This window comes from Carcharhinus amblyrhynchos, chromosome 1 (assembly GCF_965287045.1).
Source record: "Carcharhinus amblyrhynchos chromosome 1, sCarAmb.v2.hapA, whole genome shotgun sequence".
NCBI lineage: Eukaryota > Metazoa > Chordata > Chondrichthyes > Carcharhiniformes > Carcharhinidae > Carcharhinus > Carcharhinus amblyrhynchos.
The window spans coordinates 27,063,465-27,084,165 of NC_137324.1; the positions used below are offsets into that span (position 1 = coordinate 27,063,465).

A 20,701-nucleotide genomic window follows, 5' to 3' on the forward strand; every position below is an offset into this window, starting at 1 on the left:
ATTTTCCTTTAATCCCATAAAACGTACTGCAGTTGCACCTCCTACACATACCGCACCTCATTAATTTTAGCATTGCAGGCATCATTTCAGATTTGCCTTTTTAAGGCTTGGTGGAAAGGCTACAATTACAGCTACAAGTTCTTAAAACACGGCGACAAGGCTGTTCTTCAACACTTCGAATGCAGAATAAAGCTCATTTAAGAGAATGCATTAGGATTGCGCAACAATAACAAATCATTTATTACAGAACTTTGACAATAACTTGCACTTGTATGGTGCCTTTAACAGCAAACACCGACCACAAACCCACCCAGGCCCTATTCCCATAACCCCATACATCAACCTAACCCACACATCTTTGGAGCATGGTAGGAAACTGGAGCAGCCAGAGGAAACCCGTGCAGATGCAGGCAGAATGTGGAGGGACAGTGACACAAGGCCACAACTGAACCCGGATCCTTTGCGCTATAAGGCAGCAGTGCTAGCCATTGCCCCTTCATGCCACACTGTATCAAGAGAGATAGTGGAGTAGTGGAGATGTTGTCAGCATGTGAAAGGTGAACTCACTGGAGGGCTGTCTCAAAGGGCGTACAAATGAGGAAGAAATATCAGCAAGTCTTGCTTGTAATTTACTTCTCAAATCAATAAGCTTCTTTAGCATGAAAATCATGTGCCAGATTTATTAGGTGCAGTAAAGTATTTAAACATGCACTTAAAGGAACATGATGGTGATGGTTGATTGGGCATTCTGAGTTACAATTCAAAGCTTGATACTTTAAGCTTTCACTAATCAAAATACTGGGCAGTCAACCTTTGACGAAAGAAGCAGTTTTATGCCTTTCAATTATTCACTCCATATGACCGTCCACACTATTGTGCATTATGCAATTACATAATAGTAAAAATATAAAACTATATATAAAAACTTAATTGACATATTGCATATATCTAACTTCGGCTTTCCTAACTGAATCTGTTCTTTTTCTGTTAAAATGTATAATGCCCTTACTTTATTCTTAGATGGTTTCACCCTAGTTCCACACAATTGCTATTCTATTAAGTGAAACCTTATAATTAGAAGTTCGTCTTTTTTTTCTGTATCAATCATACCAATTAAAAAGGATGTATGCTCAGATGTTTCCTTTGTAGAACTAACTGCTTCCCCACAGAGTTATCAAATGATTCACAATGCAATGGCGTGTCTTTAATTATTACTTCTCCCTGAAACTGACCATTGCTGCAGCATTAACCTTGGTCCAATAATCCACTAGTTCTTTAATTTGACGCACGTCCCCACTATAATGCAATGAGAATATCATAGTACAATATTAGTAAATGAGAACAGATTAACTATTTCCTGGCACACGTTTGGATCTTTGTGGGCTCCAGAGGCAAGAGGGTAGGGCAGGAAGAGAAGCCACAGCTGGGGACAATCTTCTTTGACTGGATTATGAGGGAAACTAAGATGATAATTCCCCTGAGCTACATAAGGAAGTTAGATATTGTCAGATGCAGTTCAATTCCACATCAGAAACTTAAGCGCAAAATCTAAGCTAGTGCTCAGGTGCAATATCAAGGGAGTGCTGCACTCTGAGGTGCCATCTTTTGATTGGTATGATAAATGGAGGCCCACTGCTCTCATATCAGTTTAAAAGATCTCATGACAATAAAGTTTATTTGTCACAAGTAGGTTTCCATTAACACTACAATGAAGTTACTGTGAAAATCCCTAGTTGCCACACTCCAGTGCCTGTTCAAGTGCACTGAGGGAGAATTTAGCATGGCCAATACACCTGAACCAGCATGTCTTTTGGACTGTGGGAGGAAACTGGAGCAGTCAGACTAAATCCACGCAGACATGGGGAGAAAGTGCACATTCAGCACAGACAGTCCCTGAGCTGGGAATTGAATCCGGGTCCCTGGTGCTTTGAAGCAGCGGTGCTAACCACTGTCACCCTATTTCATGTACTAATTAGAGGACACAATTCTCCCCAGTGTTCTGGCCAATACTGATCCATCAACCAATATCACAAATGGATCGAATCATGATAACTTTGCTTTTTGTGGGGCCTTATTTAGTGCAAAACTGGGCCGGGTTATCCACATTGCAATAGTGAGTTACACTGTAAAAAGTACTTCACTAGCTGCAAAACACTTTGGTACATCACGAAAGGTACTATAAAATCTAAGTTCCCTTGAATTTATGCGAAAGGCAACAGACAAAACATATAGTACAGAGGCAGTCATAGTACATTATTCTAATTCTGATTAAGACCATTTTGATATGCAGAAGAAACCCAACTGAAGAGATGGCTACAATTTTAGTTTGTTTTGGGTGGTGAGGCATATGTAGAAAAGTATGTATATCACCACTTCCAAGAAATTGAAAACAAACTCCATGAAGGAATGCAAGCAGTGAAAATCTTCCCATAATGGTGATACTCTGACCTTTGCTGTCTTAAGCATAAATAGCTAAATATTGGTATATGGTAAGAATTGGTAGTCAGGGTTATACAACACAGTAAGTAGCTCTTTGGCCCATCATGTCACAATGGTCATCAAGCACCTATCTATTCTAATCCCAATTACCAGCACTTGGTCCATAGCCTTATATGCCATAATATTTTATGTGCTCAAAATACTTAAATGTCGTGGCTACCCACCTCCATCATAATCATCAGATTGGCTGATATCTTGTGACAAAAATATTAATCGTGCGCTGACTATTTTGGGCAGAGTTGCAAGTCATCTTCCAATAGAACTGAAATCAAGACCAGACCTATGCACATTCCTGCTCCCACAGCGAAAGTAAGACAAGCAGCTGTGGGTTCAAGCCCCACCATAGATATGCCTGAGCTAAGGTAGCTCTGCATACTAACATATGAAAATAAGCAACAGGAAAAGGCCTATTACAAAGCTAACACGTCCCATGGAATGATACCTTATGTAATGAAAACACTCCCTACCCACCCAGGTTCAACCACAGGACAGAGCAAAAAAACAGGAAATGTTCTCCCTGATCCTTTTGACGAATGTTGAATGCCAAATGTGTCGTTTGTTTACATACAAATTAATATATTTCAAAGGTAATTCACTGATGTATATGACAGGAGTAAACTGTATAGGAAGGATTAAGTATTGACTAAATGAGGCATACAAGATGATCAGAGGGTTAGATAGGGTGGATAGTGAGAGCCTTTTTCCTCAGATGGTGATGGCTAACATGAGGGGACATAACTTTAAATTAAGGGGTGGTAATTATAGGACAGATGTCAGAGGTAGGTTCTTTACTCAGAGGGTAGTGAGGGCGTGGAATGCCCTGCCTGCAGCAGTTGTGGACTCACCAACTTTAAGGGCATTCAAATGGTCAGTGGATAGGCATATGGATAACATTGGAATAGTTTAGGTTAGAGGGTCATTAGATTGGTTCCATTGGTCGGCGCAACATTGAGGGCCGAAGGGCCTGTACTGCGCTGTAATGTTCTATGTTCTAAAACATTTTGAATAGAATAACAGCTTCCTAAATGTGCGGTGTAACTGTGTATTTTAGAACAGAATAGACAAGACTCTCAGAAAATTTGCGGCGTTTTAATTAAAACCAATCTAGGCCTCGAAAAATGGTGCCTGATCTCCTTGATTCTAGTCATTTCTTCAACACACACCATCTGTGCTCACAATTAATGAGTAACTGGACAGCCATCTCCAGTATCCACACATGCACAGTTAAACACAGAAACCCAGAAGTTGATCCTTCACAAGGTTTGCTAAACTGGTGCCAAAGAAATTTCGCATTAAAACACAAAGGATGTAAAGTTGCAGTATTTTCCTACTAAATGTTAGAAGTTGCCCTTTCAGGTGATTCTTTTTCATGGTGTAGCAAGACTTAATTACTATCAAACTACTTCACTGGCATTGAAAAACGTGGGATCTCATTCCTTCAGATTTTAACTATCATTGTCCAATTTAAAGAGAACAATGTTATTTAAATTTTGTTTCTCATCTCTCAATCCCATCTTTCTCTCCCTTCTTTACTTCGCTTTCTGTAAGCCATTTTAAAATGAGTTAAATATTAAACCTTACTGATTCAGACCCTGCATAGCTCTGAGTGTGTTCTCCATTGGATTGGTTGAGGAAAACTCTTTGCTTGCCCAATACACTCCCAGATTCTCTGGAGGAATGCCACACATTCATATTGAATTACCAGAAGTTGCCACATACAAAGCTCATGAAAAATCGTCAGGCAGTTGTACTTGTATTGAACGGCAAGCACCATTCATTTGTCATCAACAGAAAAATTCGGCAAATAATCTTACTTAGAAAAATACAATGGATAATCAGATATAATTTGTAATGGGGACAAAAGTTTATTCAACACTGAACAGACCTTAGCCACCATTATGAAACCAATATTGAAAATGTGATATTAGTTTGTGATCTCAGACACGTGATCTTCCATTAAAACTATCAATATAACCACAGGCACGAAAATGTTATTAATGTACCCCTCCCAATTTGCAATGTTGGACTTGATAAAACATTTGACGCAATTAAAAGTTATAACGCCCCATAAATGCAAAAACAGATTAGCATTCGCAAATGTCAGCTGATGCCACATGACGAGGGGATAAGGGCCTTGCCCTCAATTTGTCAGATTGTAATCTTATCTCAGATTGACCGGAGGTTATGCATTTCTGCTCAGATAGGATAAAGTAAATCAACAGTCCTGTTCAATGATGGCACTTGGCAGAGAAAGGGAGCAGGCCACATGCCTTTGCATGGAATAATGTGCAGCATTTTGAGACAGAGAAAAGACTTATGCTGTTTAGGATATCATAAGCATCTTCAGGTGATGAAATGAGCCCCAACTGGGTAGTGCATAGAAGGGCAGACTTGAGATATGTACGGCAAGCTCAAACTGAGAAGAATAACCTCATACGAAAGTATCGCGACAAGATCATGTGGCTTTTTTGCAAACCTAACTTTGGAAGTAATGGGTTTTTTTTTAAAAGGAAGAAAAGTGCAGCACTGGAACAGTCCCTTTGGCCCTCTAAGCCTGTGTTGATCATTATCCCTGAACTAAAAAGCCTTCTGCCCTTGGTCTGTATCCCTCTATTCCCTCCCTATTCATGTACCCATCCAGATGTCTCTTAAGGTTGGGAAAGTAGTCCAGGCAAAAATAAATTCAAGGTTTCAAAAGGTAAAGAATTTGCATGTCAAGCAACACAAAACTCCCACTCCCCTCTAATCAGACCTTCAGAAAGAGCACTCTGCAGTGCATTCCCTGAGAGGGGATGATAAAACTGGCAAGATTGTCCAACAAATACTCACCCAGTGGACACAAGTGTTAAACTCAAGTGATGGAAGCAGTGATGTTGCAGTTGGTGATATGTCGTTATACAGTTCAAGTTCTGATAAATATTAGACAAAAGGAATTCCACTATATGCTTTCATCATAATTATGCCTAAAATTAACATTAATAGGAAGATATTAAAATGCAAGAGTAAGAGTAACTAGGACTAGTACAGAAGGTATAAGAATCAAGTCTATTATGCAAGTTTTACCAAGAGTTTGTGAAGTTCTTACCAGATTAATACTGTAGGCCTTGCAAGCGATATCTTCCAGGCTCTGATTCTGCAATTTTTCTGTGATTAGCGTTACCATGGTAGTTGTCCCTTTTCCACTGCTTACACTAACAAGCATTGAAGGTTCTTTATGCAGGGTTTCAATATTTCCCATGCATTCTCTGGTTGCCGTGCTGCATCCCCGTTTTTATTCAGACCTTCACAACAGCTGCACTTGCTCACAAGCCAACATTTCCTTTGGTACATTCAATCTGTCAAAATTGCAAATGCAACAATTAATTAAAATTTTTATTGCAAAACTAATTGTTTACAAATTAGCTGAAAAAGGAAAACTTGGAACTTTGCTACAATGTCAGGTTAGCCCGTGCTCAAGTTAATTCAGATACAACCTATTTCTAAATACTAATTGTGGACAACAGCCCCATCAAAGTCTGAAGTAAAAACTCAATTGGAGTTTAGACCAGTAAGATTTTCCAGTAAAGCCAGTTTTATAAACATATGCTCTATTTTTCCTCATTGTCTTGTGCAAAAATCTTGTTAAAGTTTATATAATTGCAGAGAGCAACTCACCTCCTGACTCCCCAAAGCCTGACATATGGCACAAGTCAGTGTGATGAAATGTCCCCAGCTTGCCTGGATAAATGCAGTTCCACCAGCACTTAATTTGACACCCCTTTCAAAGTCACATGCTCCACCACTGTTGCACAGTTGCAGCAGTTTGTACCATCTGCAAGATGCACTGCAGAAACTTAAAGTTCCTTCAACAGCACCTTTCAAATCCAACTAAACAGACAAGTTTATATGGGGACATCACCACCTGCAAGTTTCTCTCCAAGCCACTCACTATCCTGACTTGGAAACATATTGCAGTTCCTTCGCTGTTGGTGAATCAAAATCCTGGAACGCTCTCCCAAAATGCACTGTGGGTGTTCCTACACTATACTCACTGCAGTGGTTCAAGGCAGCAACTCATCACTGCCTTCTCAAGAACAATTAGGGATAGGCAATAAAAATGCTTGCGTAGGCAGTAATAGGCACATCTGTGAAAGAATAAAATCTGCTGAAACTGACAAGGTTACTGATTGGAGTTCAAAGTCTCAATCAAATAGCAAGTGACACTTGACAACTAGCCAAATTCACCAATGACACTGGTAAAGGCACGAGATGTTGTCCTAAAATGGAGTGTTGCAGAAATGAAAGTATCCTATGAACTCAAAATTTGGTAGCTATTTCATTTCATTTTTATGGACAAGTAACTGGAGTCTTCAGAAAGGGAAATAAATGTGAGGAGTAGTACTTTCACTAAATTTTTAACCATCATTTTTGAAAAAAAATTGACAAAGTCACTAATGTTTCCTCCCATAGTTGTTTTAAGGATTTCTTTTGAACAGATAAGCCAACCAAACTGCTCTATTGCTGCAGGGTTGCTCGAGTGGCTTCATGCCACAGACCAAGACCTGAAAAAAATCCTTTATATCCCACTATGAAAGTTTTCAGTTGGAAAAAAGTTAAAAACCAGCTGAGCACACAAGGCAGATCTTTCCTCATTCCACAATTCTGGTTGTTGCAAAAATGCTATATCCAGATTAGAATGCCAGCTCATACAAGGAAACAATATATCTCCAAGCTCCGCCAGTTATGAAACTCAGCCCAATAACAATAGTGCCCAAATGGTGATAAAACACCTTCAAAAATTAACATCCAGTTACATTCTAGTCTAAACAGTATGCATGGTTACCTCTCACTGACAGATGCTTGGTCATCAAACAATGAAGTACATGGAGCCAATGTATTTTGATTCTCAACATCATGCAGCGCTAACTACATTAGAGGAAGATGCGATTGCCATATCTTCAACCAGTGATGCCACCCCCGTGCAAAACCTTAACGAAAACTGGTCCTTGAATAGCAAAGCAGGTTAACACTATCAGTTGAGTGAGTGAAGTCTACTTTTACCTCATTGTTTAGGATCCTCCCTAGCTCCTTTCTGCTATTATGCTGCTTGCATTCTTTCTTACTAAATGTCTTTTATCAAAGATTTTTCTCAACTATCACCCAAGCTCCAATACCCTCTGACCAGTCACATTCGTCGCCCAAAAGGAATTTACTTAAGTAAATCTCCTGAGAACACTACTCAAGTTAAAAGCCATTCTGATAAGCAAGATCTCCGTAAAAGTAGTTTTAGTCAAATTACGTCCAGGAGACAAAGGACAAATAGGCATCTGCCACTTGCAATTCTGAACACGTTAAATTCAACTGCACCCACTTTTGTTGGGGTTTTCTTACGTGGATTTATTTTACAACCAATTCCCAAATATTCTTTGCACAGGTAGTGATCTAAAATGGGCACAAGTTTTTAAAATGCAGTTGCTAAGTAATCCTACACCTCATTAACCGTCAACTACATTAGATGTTTTATTTCCAATCATGTGCTGAAGCTGATGGGCCACATTAAGCAAATTCAGAAGGGACTGAATGGATGGTGGTTAATTATGCTGATGACACAAAGATAGGAAAGCAAATTGTGAAGAGGACACGTCATCTGCAAAGGAACACAGACAGATTAAGTGAGTGGCAATTGGAGTACAATGTGGAAAATGTGAAGTTGTCCACTTAAGCTGGAAGAATAAAAACATTATTTAATTAGAGATTTCAGAACGCTTTTGAGGGAATTCAGTTTCCTGGTACACAAATCAGGAAAGATGGTTTGCAGGCACAGCAAGTGATTAGGAAGACAAATGAAATGTTGTCATTTATTCAAAGTCAAATGGAATACAAAGGTAGAGATGTTTTGCTATAGTTGGAGACCACGTCTAGGAGGACTGCATATTGTTCTGTCCCCATATTTATGAAAGGATATAATTGCATTAGCAATTCAGAAAAGGTTCACTCGATTGAAACCTAGAATGGGGGCGTTATCTTATTGGTCAGGCTAGGGCCTGCATCCATTGGAGTTTAGAAAATTGATATCATCTGATTGAAACATACAAGACCCTGAGGGGACTTCACAGGGTGGATGCTGATAGTATCTATGGGAAAAACTAAAACTAGGGGACAGTTTAAAAATAAGGAGTCTCCCATAGAGGAGTTTTTTTTTTTGAGGGTTGGGACTCTTTGGAACTCTTCCTCAGAGATTAGTGCAGACAGGATCAATGAATATTTAAGGCAGATATAGACTTGAATCCTGTCACAGCAGATGGTGGAATTGGAATTCAAAAAAATCCAGAAAACCGACTGAAGAACAACTTTCCTACTGCTGTCAGACTTACCTCGCATTGAGTTGATCTTTCTCCACATGCTAGCTTTGACTGTAACACTACGTTCTGCACTCTCGTTTCCTTCTCTATGAACAATATGTTTTGTCTGTATAGCGCGCAAGAAACAATACTTTTCACTGTATAGTAATACATGACGATAATAAATCAAAAAAATTAAGAATCTACTGATGACTACGAAACCATTGTCAATTGTTGGAAAAACCCATCTGGTTCACTAATGCCCTCTACGGAACGAAATCTGTTGCCCTTACTGAATCTGGCCTATGTGTGACTCCAGACCACAGCAATGTGGTTGAGTCTCAACTGCCCTCTGAAATAACCTATAGCAAGCCACTCAGTTCAAAGACAACTAGGGATGGGCATTACATATGGCCAACCAGCAATGCCCACGCCCTACAAATGAATAAAAATTTGTTAATCAAGAATATAATGTTATCAGGAGAAAGTGAAGTATGGAGTTGAGGCTGCACTCAGGTCAGCTGTGATCTGCATGACAGAGCAAGTTCAAGGGGTCAAAAGCCTATTCCAGTTCCTATGTTTGCATGCAAGTAAATTGGAAAGTTTCATGCACCTTTATCATAACTAAACAAAATGGCAGTCTTGAAACCTTGATACCATAGCCAACATGATGTGGATTGTATCTGAACACCACAGTGCACCCCTTTTAACTTGGCACCTTGCTGTAACTTGAAATTTGCAATCAAACACTACTGCCAAAGCCGTAAATCATCTTTCCCCATCAAAGCCTTCCAACATGTCAAATTCAAACAAACTGCAAGTCGTGTATATTCACCTTTATTCAATTAGGTGCAATTCATCTGACACACTGCTTTGCTTTCATCAAGATTTTCTACATTTCTTGAAACATTCTTGGTATAGGTTTCTACAGGTGGCTAAGGCCAATTCACTTAACAGTCTCCAAGGTCACAATACCCCAAAATGAACGACTCAAGTAAAAGCTGTAATTAAGCTGCAGCAAATGCAATCTTGCAGAGTCCACCCTCTTCTTTCCCCTCCGCCCTGGAGCAATATCAGTTTAAAAACCATTCATTTCAAAGATATTTTGATTAAACTCACTGACTCTTGCATAGGTGTGTCATACAATATGACAGCATTTTAAGCATTCACAGAACATTTGAAAGGTGTTGCAAAGCTTTACTTCTTTTTATGTGGTGACAGTGGTTAGCATTGCTCTCGGCACCAGGACCCAGGTTCGATTCCCGCCTTGAGCGACTGTGCAAAGTCTGCACGTTCTCCCCATGTTTGCGTGGGTTTCCTCTGTTTGCTCCTTCCATCGCCCGAAAGACGTGCTGGTTAGATGGGTGGGCCATGCTAAATTCTCACTGTGTACCTGAATAGGTGCCAGAGTATGGCGACTAGGGGATTTTCATAGTAACTCCATTGCAGTGTTTAGCCACTGCATCGCAAATTTTAAGAAATAATCTACGCAAGAACTGTGCTCCCTTGTTTTTTTTTCAAAAATTAGTTTGCATTCAACATCTGGGACAAAAAGTGTAATTGTTACAAGCACAATTCCACAAAACAGAATTAAATGTGACTTCAGCCACTACCTGTCCTGAGAATCCCAATGTTCCAAAGCTGCCATTTTGAAATAAGTCCTTCCAACATTAAAGCTATGCCCTATATTTGGTATATGTCTTTTCCTTAAAGAAAAGGCAGGATATTGAACATTAAATACAGCTGCATCAAAGTAACCTAATTATACCTTTTAATTCTGAAAAGCTTAAACGAAAGCATAATTAAAATACACAGCTTCTAGAGGTTCTGTATTGTCAATAAGATCCTAAAAACGATAGCCATTTGCAGAAATTCAATTTCAACCAATATTTTAATTTGAAGGCTCTTACCTACCCCTGCCTAACAAAACAATCTGCATTGTAAATATTTTCCATTTCGTTAAAAACTGAAAGTTAGCTAACTTGAGGCTTCAAATCAATGTTCAGCTGTAGTATTTTGTGGAATTATACATAAGAACGTAAGAAATAGGAGCAGGAGTAGGCCATCTAGCCCTTCGAGCCTGCCCCGCCATTCAATAAGATCATGGCTGATCTGTCGTGGCTCAGTTCCACATTCCCGCCCTCTCCCCATAACCTTTAATCCCCTCTGTTACCAAAAACCCATCAACCCGCGTCATAAAAATATTTAGCGAGGCAGCCTCCACCACTTCAACGGGCAGAGAATTCCAGAGATTCACCACCCTTTGAGTGAAGAAGTTCTTCCTCAACTCCGTTCTAAACTGCGCCCCCCCTTTATCTTGAGGCCGTGCCCCCAGTCCTACTGTCCGTTGAGCGGGAAGAGTCTCTCCACCTCTATCCTATCCATCCCATTCATCATCTTATACGTCTCAATGAGATCTCCCCTCATTCTTCTAAACTCTAACGAGTACAAGCCTAGTTTATTCAGCCTCTCCTCATAGCTCAACCCCCTCAACTCCGACATCAGCCTAGTAAACCTCCTCTGCACTCCCTCCAAGGCCAAAATATCCTTGCGTAAGTACAGCGCCCAAAACTGCACACAGTACTCCAGCTGCGGCCTCACCAATGCCCTATACAGCCGCAGCAAGACCTCCCTACTTTTATATTCAATCCCCCTCGCTATGAAGGCCAGCATCCCATTTGCCTTCCTGACCACCTGCTGCACCTGCAGGCTGGATTTTTGCGACTCATGCACAAGGACCCTGAGGTCCCTCTGCACCGTCGCCTGCTGCAATTTTTCGCCCCGTAAGTAATAATCCTTCCTACCATTATTCCTACCAAAGTGGACCACCTCGCACTTGCCAACATTAAATTCCATTTGCCAGTTCCTGGCCCATTCACCCAGCCTATCTAGATCCTTCTGCAGACTCTCCACACCCTCCGCACAATTCAATTAACTATGAACAAGAATCAATCATTGGTTTACAATTGAGTAATTTTATCAGGTAATCTGCAGAGAAACATAGGCCTTCGCAAAACAGGAAAATGTCTTTCGCTGCTAAAATTGGACTATTAACTATGTTGCCAGTGTGAAAGTGAGAATGCACACCAGTGTCCAAATCTCCATACTGATGGGATAGTGGTAATGTCACTGTAGTACTAATTCAGAGGCCTAGACTAATGAGCTGCATGGTGGCACAGTGATTAGCACTGCTGCCTGTCAGCACCAGGGACCCAGGTTTGATTACAGCATTGGACAACCGTCTGTATGGGGTTTGCATGTTGTCCCAGTGTCTGCGTGGGATGCCTCCTGGTGCCCTGGTTTCCTCGTATGGTCCAAAGAGTCAAAAGGACAATTTAGTATGGCCAATCCACCAAAGCAGGTTTGGCAGACTGGTCATACTAAATTGTCCTTTTGACTATTGGGCCAAACACAGGCAATTAGGACTAGCTTAGTGGTTAAAAAAGGGTAGCATGGACAAGTTGTGCCAAAGGGCCTGTTTCCATGCTGTAAACCTCAATGACTCTGATGTTTTTGGAAACGAGTCCAATTCCCAGCAAGGCAGCTGACAGAATTTGAAGTGATATCTGGAATTGAAAAGCTAGTCTCAGTAATGAACATGAAACCATTGTCGATTGTTGTAAAAATGTATCTGGTTCACTGATGCCTATTAGGGGAGGAGATCGGCCATCCTTGCTTGTTGGTCTGGCCAACATGAGACTCTAAACCCACAGCAATGTGGTTAACATTTAACTGTTCCTTGAAATGATGTGGAAAGCCACTCAAGAGCAACAAGGATTGAGTAACAAATGCCAGCTTTGTCAGTGACACACATCCCATGAAAGAATAAAAATATAAAGCAATGCAGATTCAATGAACGACCATTGGTTTAGTGCAGCTGGTGAGTTTATTATATTTTTCATTATTAAAAAGCAGCATGATAAACAATCATAGTAAAAACAAAAATTCATCACCTCTTCTGTTCGGTATTATTCTTTTGATCCCACACACTTCAGAATCACGTGGCCTAAGCTGATTAGAGTTCTGCACTAATGCCTTTAGTGTCACATGTAGGCTTACGATAACACTGCAATGCAGTTATTGTAGAAATCCCCTAGTCGCCACATTCCAGCACCTGTTGGGGCATACTGAGGGAGAATGAATGTAGCATGGCTAATGCACCTAACCAGCATACCTTTTGGACCGTGGGAGGGAACCAGAGCTTCAGGAAGAAACACATGCAGACATGAGGAAAACATGCAGACTCTGCACAATGACCCACTAATGCATCACTTGGTCCATACCATCTGACAAGCTAAAGCAGCCTCATTTCCTAATGATGTGCATCAAGCCATAAACCACAACCCCATCTGATATGTTCTAAACTAGTGCCTAAATTAACCAAACAGGGATATTAGCCACAAGATCTGGTAATGCAAAAAGTTTTCAAAATGGATTAAATATATTCTATATATTTCAAATTTTTTTTTAAAAGACGTGCAGGTTAGTTGGATTGGCTACAGTAAACTGCCCCTTGCTGTCCAAAAGATGTGTACGTTAGGTGGATTAGCTACGGTCAACACACACGAGGTTACCCGGATAGGGCATGGGGGATAGACCTGGGTGAAGAGCATTGAGGGTCAGTGCAAACACCACGGTCTCTGTAGGGATTCAATAGTTCTTGGCAAAGCAATAACTTCTATTTATGTAGCTCCATTAATGTAACAAGGTGTGCGCTGAAGTAAATATGACACTGAACCATATAAAGGTGCAGATGACCAAAGGTTTGGTCAAAGAGTTCAGTTGAAAAAATGTGCCGGTGGGAGAGTGGGAATTTCTGCAGGTGCAGCTGCCAATGGTGGAATTAACAGGGATGCTCAAGAGGCTAGAAGTGGAGATACCTGAGAGCTGAAAGAGATTGTTGAGATGAGGAAGAGGGTGAGGGAATTTGAAATCATGAGAATTTTAAAAGTCAAGGTGTAGCTTAACCAGGAGCACTGGTGAGCAGGGCGAAATAGTGTGTAGCCGACCAGGAGTGCGTCAGAAGAGTCAGGTCTAGGTATAGCAAATGCATGGATGAGGTTCTCAGCAGCTGGTAAGTTAAGGCAGGTGCATAGCCTGGTGACATTATGGAGGTGTAAAGAGATACAGGGAATATACCGAGGCATGAAACTTGCAAAGAAGAAAACTGAGGGACTGGGTGGAAATGCTCTGGGAATGGCTAGGACAAATGTAAAAATACAGCCACCACTGTAAATTTAGTCTGCTCTGCTCCTGCAAGGTTTGCTTGAAATATGAATTAAAAGAGTGCCAAAACCTTAATCCACTCTGGCCTACAAACACCCGGCAGCTCCATTTGATTTTCACTTAGCTATGAGCCTGAAAATATGGGGAGGTCTGTTCCTGGCTTTACTGCCTTACATGCAAAAGCTTAAATCAAGTCACCTACATCTGTTGTGCAAACAGATTGAGATTAGAGGCAGATTAACCAGAGCGTTATCTTAAATTTACTGTTCCCAACAAGTCTTCATACAATGCACCCAAATGGCCCATGCTGCCAAAAACACAACCATTCCTACATTACACTCCCAGGCAGTGGATGTCAAGTGTTGACAAAGTACCTCACAAGAGGTTATTGCAGAAGGTCGAGGGACATGGAGTTGGGGGTAGGGTGTTAGCGTGGATAGAGGGTTGGTTGTCAAATAGGAGGCAGAGAGTGAGGGTCAACGGGTGCTATTCGGATTGGCGGATGGTGACTAGTGGAGTGCCCCAGGGGTCGGTGCTGGGGCCTCAGCTTTTTACCATTTATATAGATGATCTGGAGGAGGGAACCGAGTGTAGGGTGTCGAAATTTGCTGATGACACCAAGATTGGGGGAACGGCAAATTGTGCGGAGGGTGTGGAGAGTCTGCAGAAGGATCTAGATAGGCTGGGCGAATGGGCCAGGAAATGGCAAATGGAATTTAATGTTGGCAAGTGTGAGGTGGTCCACTTTGGTAGGAAGAATGGTAGGAAGGACTATTACTTACGGGGCGAAAAGCTGCAGCAGGCGGCGGTGCAGAGGGACCTTGGGGTCCTTGTGCATGAGTCGCAAAAACCCAGCTTGCAGGTGCAGCAGGTGGTCAGGAAGGCGAATGGGATGCTGGCCTTCATAGCGAGGGGGATTGAATATAAAAGTAGGGAGGTCTTGCTGCAGCTGTATAGGGCATTGGTGAGGCTGCAGCTGGAGTACTGTGTGCAGTTTTGGGCACTGCACCTGCGCAAAGATATTTTGGCCTTGGAGGGAGTGCAGAGGAGGTTTACTAGGCTGATACCGGAGTTGAGGAGGTTGAGCTATGAGGAGAGGCTGAATAAACTAGGCTTGTACTCGTTAGAGTTTAGAAGAATGAGGGGAGATCTCATTGAGACGTATAAGATGATGAATGGGATGGATAGGATAGAGGTGGAGAGACTCTTCCCGCTCAAAAAAGACAGTAGGACTAGGGGGCACAGCCTCAAGATAAAGGGGGGGTGGTTTAGAACGGAGTTGAGGAGGAACTTCTTCACTCAAAGGGTGGTGAATCTCTGGAATTCTCTGCCCGTTGAAGTGGTGGAGGCTGCCTCGCTAAATATTTTTAAGACGCGGGTTGATGGGTTTTTGATAAGAGAGGGGATTAAGGGTTATGGGGAGAGGGCGGGAAAGTGGAACTGAGCCACGACAGATCAGCCATGATCTTATTGAATGGCGGGGCAGGCTCGAAGGGCTGGATGGCCTACTCCTGCTCCTATTTCTTATGTTCTTATGTAAAGTCTCAAGACATAAAAATGGAACTCAAACCACATAAAGGTCCCTGGAAGAGAGTTTTGTAGAGAGGAAAGACTCAATTTCCCAGGGCAATATTGATAATGGCATAAAACCACTATTTTGCACAGGAATACTACTAACAGTCAAATATGATAAATTTCAAAAATCAGTTGCACATTACAGGTGACCTTTTAAAAGTGACGCATTATGCACATATACAAGTGTAGTCATGTTACTAGACTCATAACCCACATGCCTGAACTAAAATCACAGAATACAAATTCCACAATGGCTGTTTTGAGAATTTGCACTTTAACAGAAGCTGCTATCACAAACTATGAAGCAGTTGCAGTTTCATGAAAATTTTAATGCTTCACTTGTGTCCTTTTGGAAAGAACCTGCCAAGCTGGGATGGCCTATATGAAATTCCAGATTTACACCAATATGGACTCCTCTTAACTACCCTCTGAAGCGACAAAACAAGCCACTCTTGCCAAAGCAACACAGCGTGAACAATAAATACCAGTCCTGACAGCCACACCAACAGCAAATAGAAAAAGACAAAGACTACTTACATTTGAATAGACCCAAGTCAAATGAAAGAAGGTTGATAAGGTTGTTAAGAAGGCGTATGGTGTGTTAGCTTTTATTGGTAGAGAGATTGAATTTCAGAGCCGTGAGATCATGTTGCAACTGTACAAAACTCTGGTGAGGCCACACTTAGTATTGCGTACAGTTCTGGTCACCGCATTATAAAGAAAGATGTGGAAGCATTGGAAAAGATGCAGAGGTGGTTTACCAGGATGTTGCCTGGTATGGTGGGAAGGTCTTATGAGGAAAGGCTAAGGGACTTGAGGTTGTTTTCCTTAGAGAAGGTTAAGAGGTGACCTAATTGAGGGATACAAGATGATCAGAGGATTAGATAGGGTGGATAGTGAGAGTCTTTTTCCAGAGATGGTGATGGCTAACACAAAGGAACATAGCTTTAAATTGAGGGGTGATAATTATAGGACAAATATTACTCAGAGGGTAGTAACAGCGTGGAATGCCCTGCCTGCAGCAGTTGTGGACTCGCCAACTTTAAGGGCGTTCAAATGATCAGTGGATAGGCATATGAATAATATTGGAATAGTTTAGGTTAGAGGGTCATTAGATTTGTTCCACTGGTCGGTGCAACATCAAGGGCAGAAGGGCCTGTACTGTGCTGTGATGTTCTATGTTCTAGAAGGTTTGGTTAATATCATACAAGGTCAAATTTTTTGACAAATACCTGTTCTGGGCAAGCAATCATAAATAACATTGTACACTACCACTCGAAGAAAAATGTGCTGATGAGAAGAAACCTATTACGAAATAGAGCGAAGTGACCAGCAGAATGATGCAAATTATCCCGTTACATCTTGTAGCACATGATTATGACCACCCAACCAAATGAAAACTGTTCACCACGCTGTTACATTGACACTGCCACCCATACAGGTGGGAGGCTCAAAATCAACATGAGGGCTGTAAAACTTCCAGTAGGAAATGTTGAGCTTGTATATTGCAAGGAACATTGCATGTTTATCATTCAATATAATTGGTTCTGCATTCGGCATGTTTAAAGTAAGCTCGCAACTCATTGATCAATGACCAATGCAAAATATCACCGTACCCAAGAAAACTAAGCTCTGGCAAATTATCCACTTCAATGCAAACTATAACTGTAGGATTATACACCGAACACGTGAAGAGGGCACTCTGTCGACCTGTCACTCTACCGTGATGTCTTAACTATCCTTAATAAAATTAAGCAGCTTGTCCTCGAGCCTCTATTCTGCCCGATTGATGCTCTAGCTACAAATCTGGGGAAAAAAGCTTATTAAAAGCTTCTATCTCTCAGAGCAGGCCGAAAAGATATGCTGGATAGGTATATTGGTCATGCCAAAATTCTCCCTCAGCGTACCTGAACAGGCGCTGGAGCGTGGCAACTAGGAGATTTTCACAGTAACTTAAGTGCAGTGTTAATGTAAGCCTACTTGTGACACTAAAGACTTCACAACAAACCATATCCAACAGCCCGCTCTGAAAACTCCGCTCATAGACTAAAACAGGAACTGGAAACATTACCTTAATAATTAAGATCCAATGAATTATTGCATGCTCTTAAGAGGGAAACCTGAAATGCACTTTTCAGTCCAAGATTATGAAAGATAACTGCATCATTAACATCTTTTTGAAGGAGAAGAATGCCAAACTTCTGCAGAAAATGCAGATGTATGGGATTGAGGGTGATTTAGTTAATTGGATCAGGAATTGGCTAGCAGATAGGAGGCAGAGGGTGGTGGTTGATGGTAAGTATTCGTCATGGAGTTCGGTTACAAGTGGTGTGCCTCAGGGATCTGTTTTGGAGCCACTGCTATTTGTAATTTTTATAAATGATCTGGATGAGGGTATAGTTGGGTGGATTAGTAAATTTGCTGATGATACCAAAGTCAGAGGTGTGGTAGATAGTGAGGAAGGGTGTCATAGTTTACAGAGAGACTTGGACAAGTTGCAGAGCTGGGCCGAGAGGTGGCGGATGGAGTTTAACGCGGAAAGGTGTGAGGTAATTCACTTTGGCAGGAATAACAGATGTGTAGAGTATAGGGCTAATGGTAGGACTCTGAATAGTGTTGATGAACAGAGAGATCTAGGTGTATGTGTACATAGATCCCTAAAAGTTGGGAATCAAGTAGATAAGGTTGTTAGGGAGGCATACGGTGTCTTGGCGTTTATTGGTAGGGGGATTGAATTTAGGAGCCGCAGGGTCATGTTGCAACTGTACAAAACTCTGGTGCGGCCGCACTTGGAGTATTGTGTGCAGTTCTGGTCCCCACATTATAGGAAGTATGTGGAGGCTTTGGAGAGGGTGCAGAGGAGGTTTACCAGGATGTTGCCTGGTATGGAGGGGAGGTCCTATGAGGAGAGACTGAGGGATTTGAGGTTGTTTTCGTTAGAAAGGCGGCAGCTAAGAGGGGACCTTATTAATGATTAGATGTTTAGATAGGGTGGACAGTGATAGCCTTTTTCCTCAGATGGAGAAAGCTAGCATGAGGGGGCATAGCTTTAAATTAAGGGGTGGTAGTTATAGGACGCATGTCAGAGGTAGGTTCTTTACCCAGAGGGTGGTGAGGGATTGGAATGCCCTGCCTGCTGCAGTTGTAAATGCACCTAGTTTGGGGGCGTTTAAGAGATCCGTGGATAGGTTTATGGATGGAAAGGGATTGGTTTAGGTTAGAGGGTCATTGCTTTTTAATTGGTCGGCACAACATCGTGGGCCAAAGGGCCTGTTCTGCGCTGTTATGTTCTATGTCTTATGTAAACTCAAAGGTAAAGCATTCAAATGCAAGTTTAAATTCTGATCAGCAGCACCAGATTTTAACCCGAATCAAAGAGAGAGAGAACTGGCTTCCTTCCTGCAGTTACACTCAATATTGATCCTTCAGTGAAGCTGGTACTAGCAAGAAATAAAGCCAAAGTAGTATTTCACTCAGCACCCAACAAATAAAAGCTTTTCTGAACTGTCATACAGCTAGGTCTCACTTACCACAGCCGTTTGAGAAATAAACCACAGGATGAACTCATAAGAACATAAGAAATAGGAGCAGGGGTAGGCTATCTAGCCCTTTGAGCCTGCCCCGCCATTCAATAAGATCATGGCTGATCTGAAGTGGATCAGTCCCACTTTCCCCCCATAACCCTTAATTCCCTTGTCTATCAGAAATCTATCTAACCGTGACTTAAATATATTCAACGAGGTAGCCTCCACCACTTCAATGGATAGAGAATTCCAGAGATTCACCACACTGAGTGAAGAAGTTCCTCCTCAACTCCGTTCTAAACTGCCTCCCCCTTATTTTGAGGCTGTGCCCTCTAGTTCTGTTTTCCTTTCTAAGCAGGAAGCATCTCTCTACCTCTACCCTATCTAGCCCCTTCATTATCTTGTAAGTCTCTATAAGAACTCCCCTCAGCCTTCTAAACTTTAACGAGTACAGGCCCAGTCTATTCAATCTCTCCTAAGGTAACCCCCTCATCTTCGGTATCAGCCTGGTGAACTTTCTCTGTACTCCCTCCAAGGCCAATACACCCTTGCACAAATAAGGGGACCAAAACTGCACACAGTACTCTAGCTGCAGCCTCACCAGTGCCCTATACAGTTGCAGCAAGACCTCCCTGCTTTTTTATTCTATCCCCCTCACTGTAAAGGCCAACATTCCATTTGCCTTTTTGCAATTCGTGCACAAGGACCCCCAGGTCCCTCTGCACCATAGCATGCATCAGCTTTTTGCCTTTTAAATAATAATCCCTCCTATTATTTCTACCAAAGTGAATAACCTCACATTTGCTAATGTTATACTCCATCTGCCAGGTCCTCACCCACTCACTCAGCCTATTCAGATCTCTCTGCGCCCTCCACGCAATTTGCTTTTCCACTCATCATCTTGTCAACTCATCAGGTGCAATCTTTGTGGCCCTATCAGGAGTTCATCTCAACATTCACTGAGCTAAAAAACTGTTGCTTAATCCTCTATTATTGAGCAACAAAACTTTGGATGGAATCTGGTATTTCTACACAAGTTACACAGGCCTCTGGTCAAAACCAACCCATGGCTCAAATGTTCTCCAATTGTTCTGTGCTGCTGGGGATAATAAAATTTTCAGTGAGTTAAGTCAACTTTGGGACAGCTCTGTTCTTTCTCCATATCTAAGCCTTCTACTCAACAGCCAACAACTTCCAGTGACCTGGCAATGATCACATGCAGTCAAATAGCTGTGCTAACTCAGGCTACCTAGGTTAACAGAGAAAACAGTCTTTATTCAAGCTACTGCAAATTGCCAGTACTGCCAAGACACCAATTTTACAATTTTAATGAGTGTCTGTACAGTGTTTCTACACAATGTATGATTAGCTTCCAAAAGGCAAAAGGTCTGTCCAACACAGGATTGTCTTCCTCCTTCCCCAATCCAAATCTGCTTTTGACAGACAAGTGAAAACAAAAGCATTGGGCTAACTGGGAAGAACAGAAGCACCACTATTTCAAGTAGTGATGCACTGCACTTGCCAAATTATTGACCAGCAAGTCAGATATGCAAATTC

The 20,701-nt window shown here is 41.7% G+C and overlaps 1 protein-coding gene across 4 annotated transcripts in view; it reads right to left on the reverse strand.

Annotated features, from left to right (window-relative positions):
* LOC145351108 (protein FAM53A-like) overlaps positions 1-20,701 on the reverse strand; it is a 126,150-nt gene that overhangs the window by 95,238 nt on the left and 10,211 nt on the right. For all 4 annotated transcript variants that reach the window (XM_080200922.1, XM_080200859.1, XM_080200781.1 and 1 more), the window contains exon 2: positions 5,585-5,834. In XM_080200922.1, coding sequence (XP_080057048.1) covers positions 5,585-5,737 — 153 coding nt within the window. In that variant the 5' untranslated portion in view covers positions 5,738-5,834. The remainder of the gene's footprint in view (positions 1-5,584; positions 5,835-20,701) is intronic.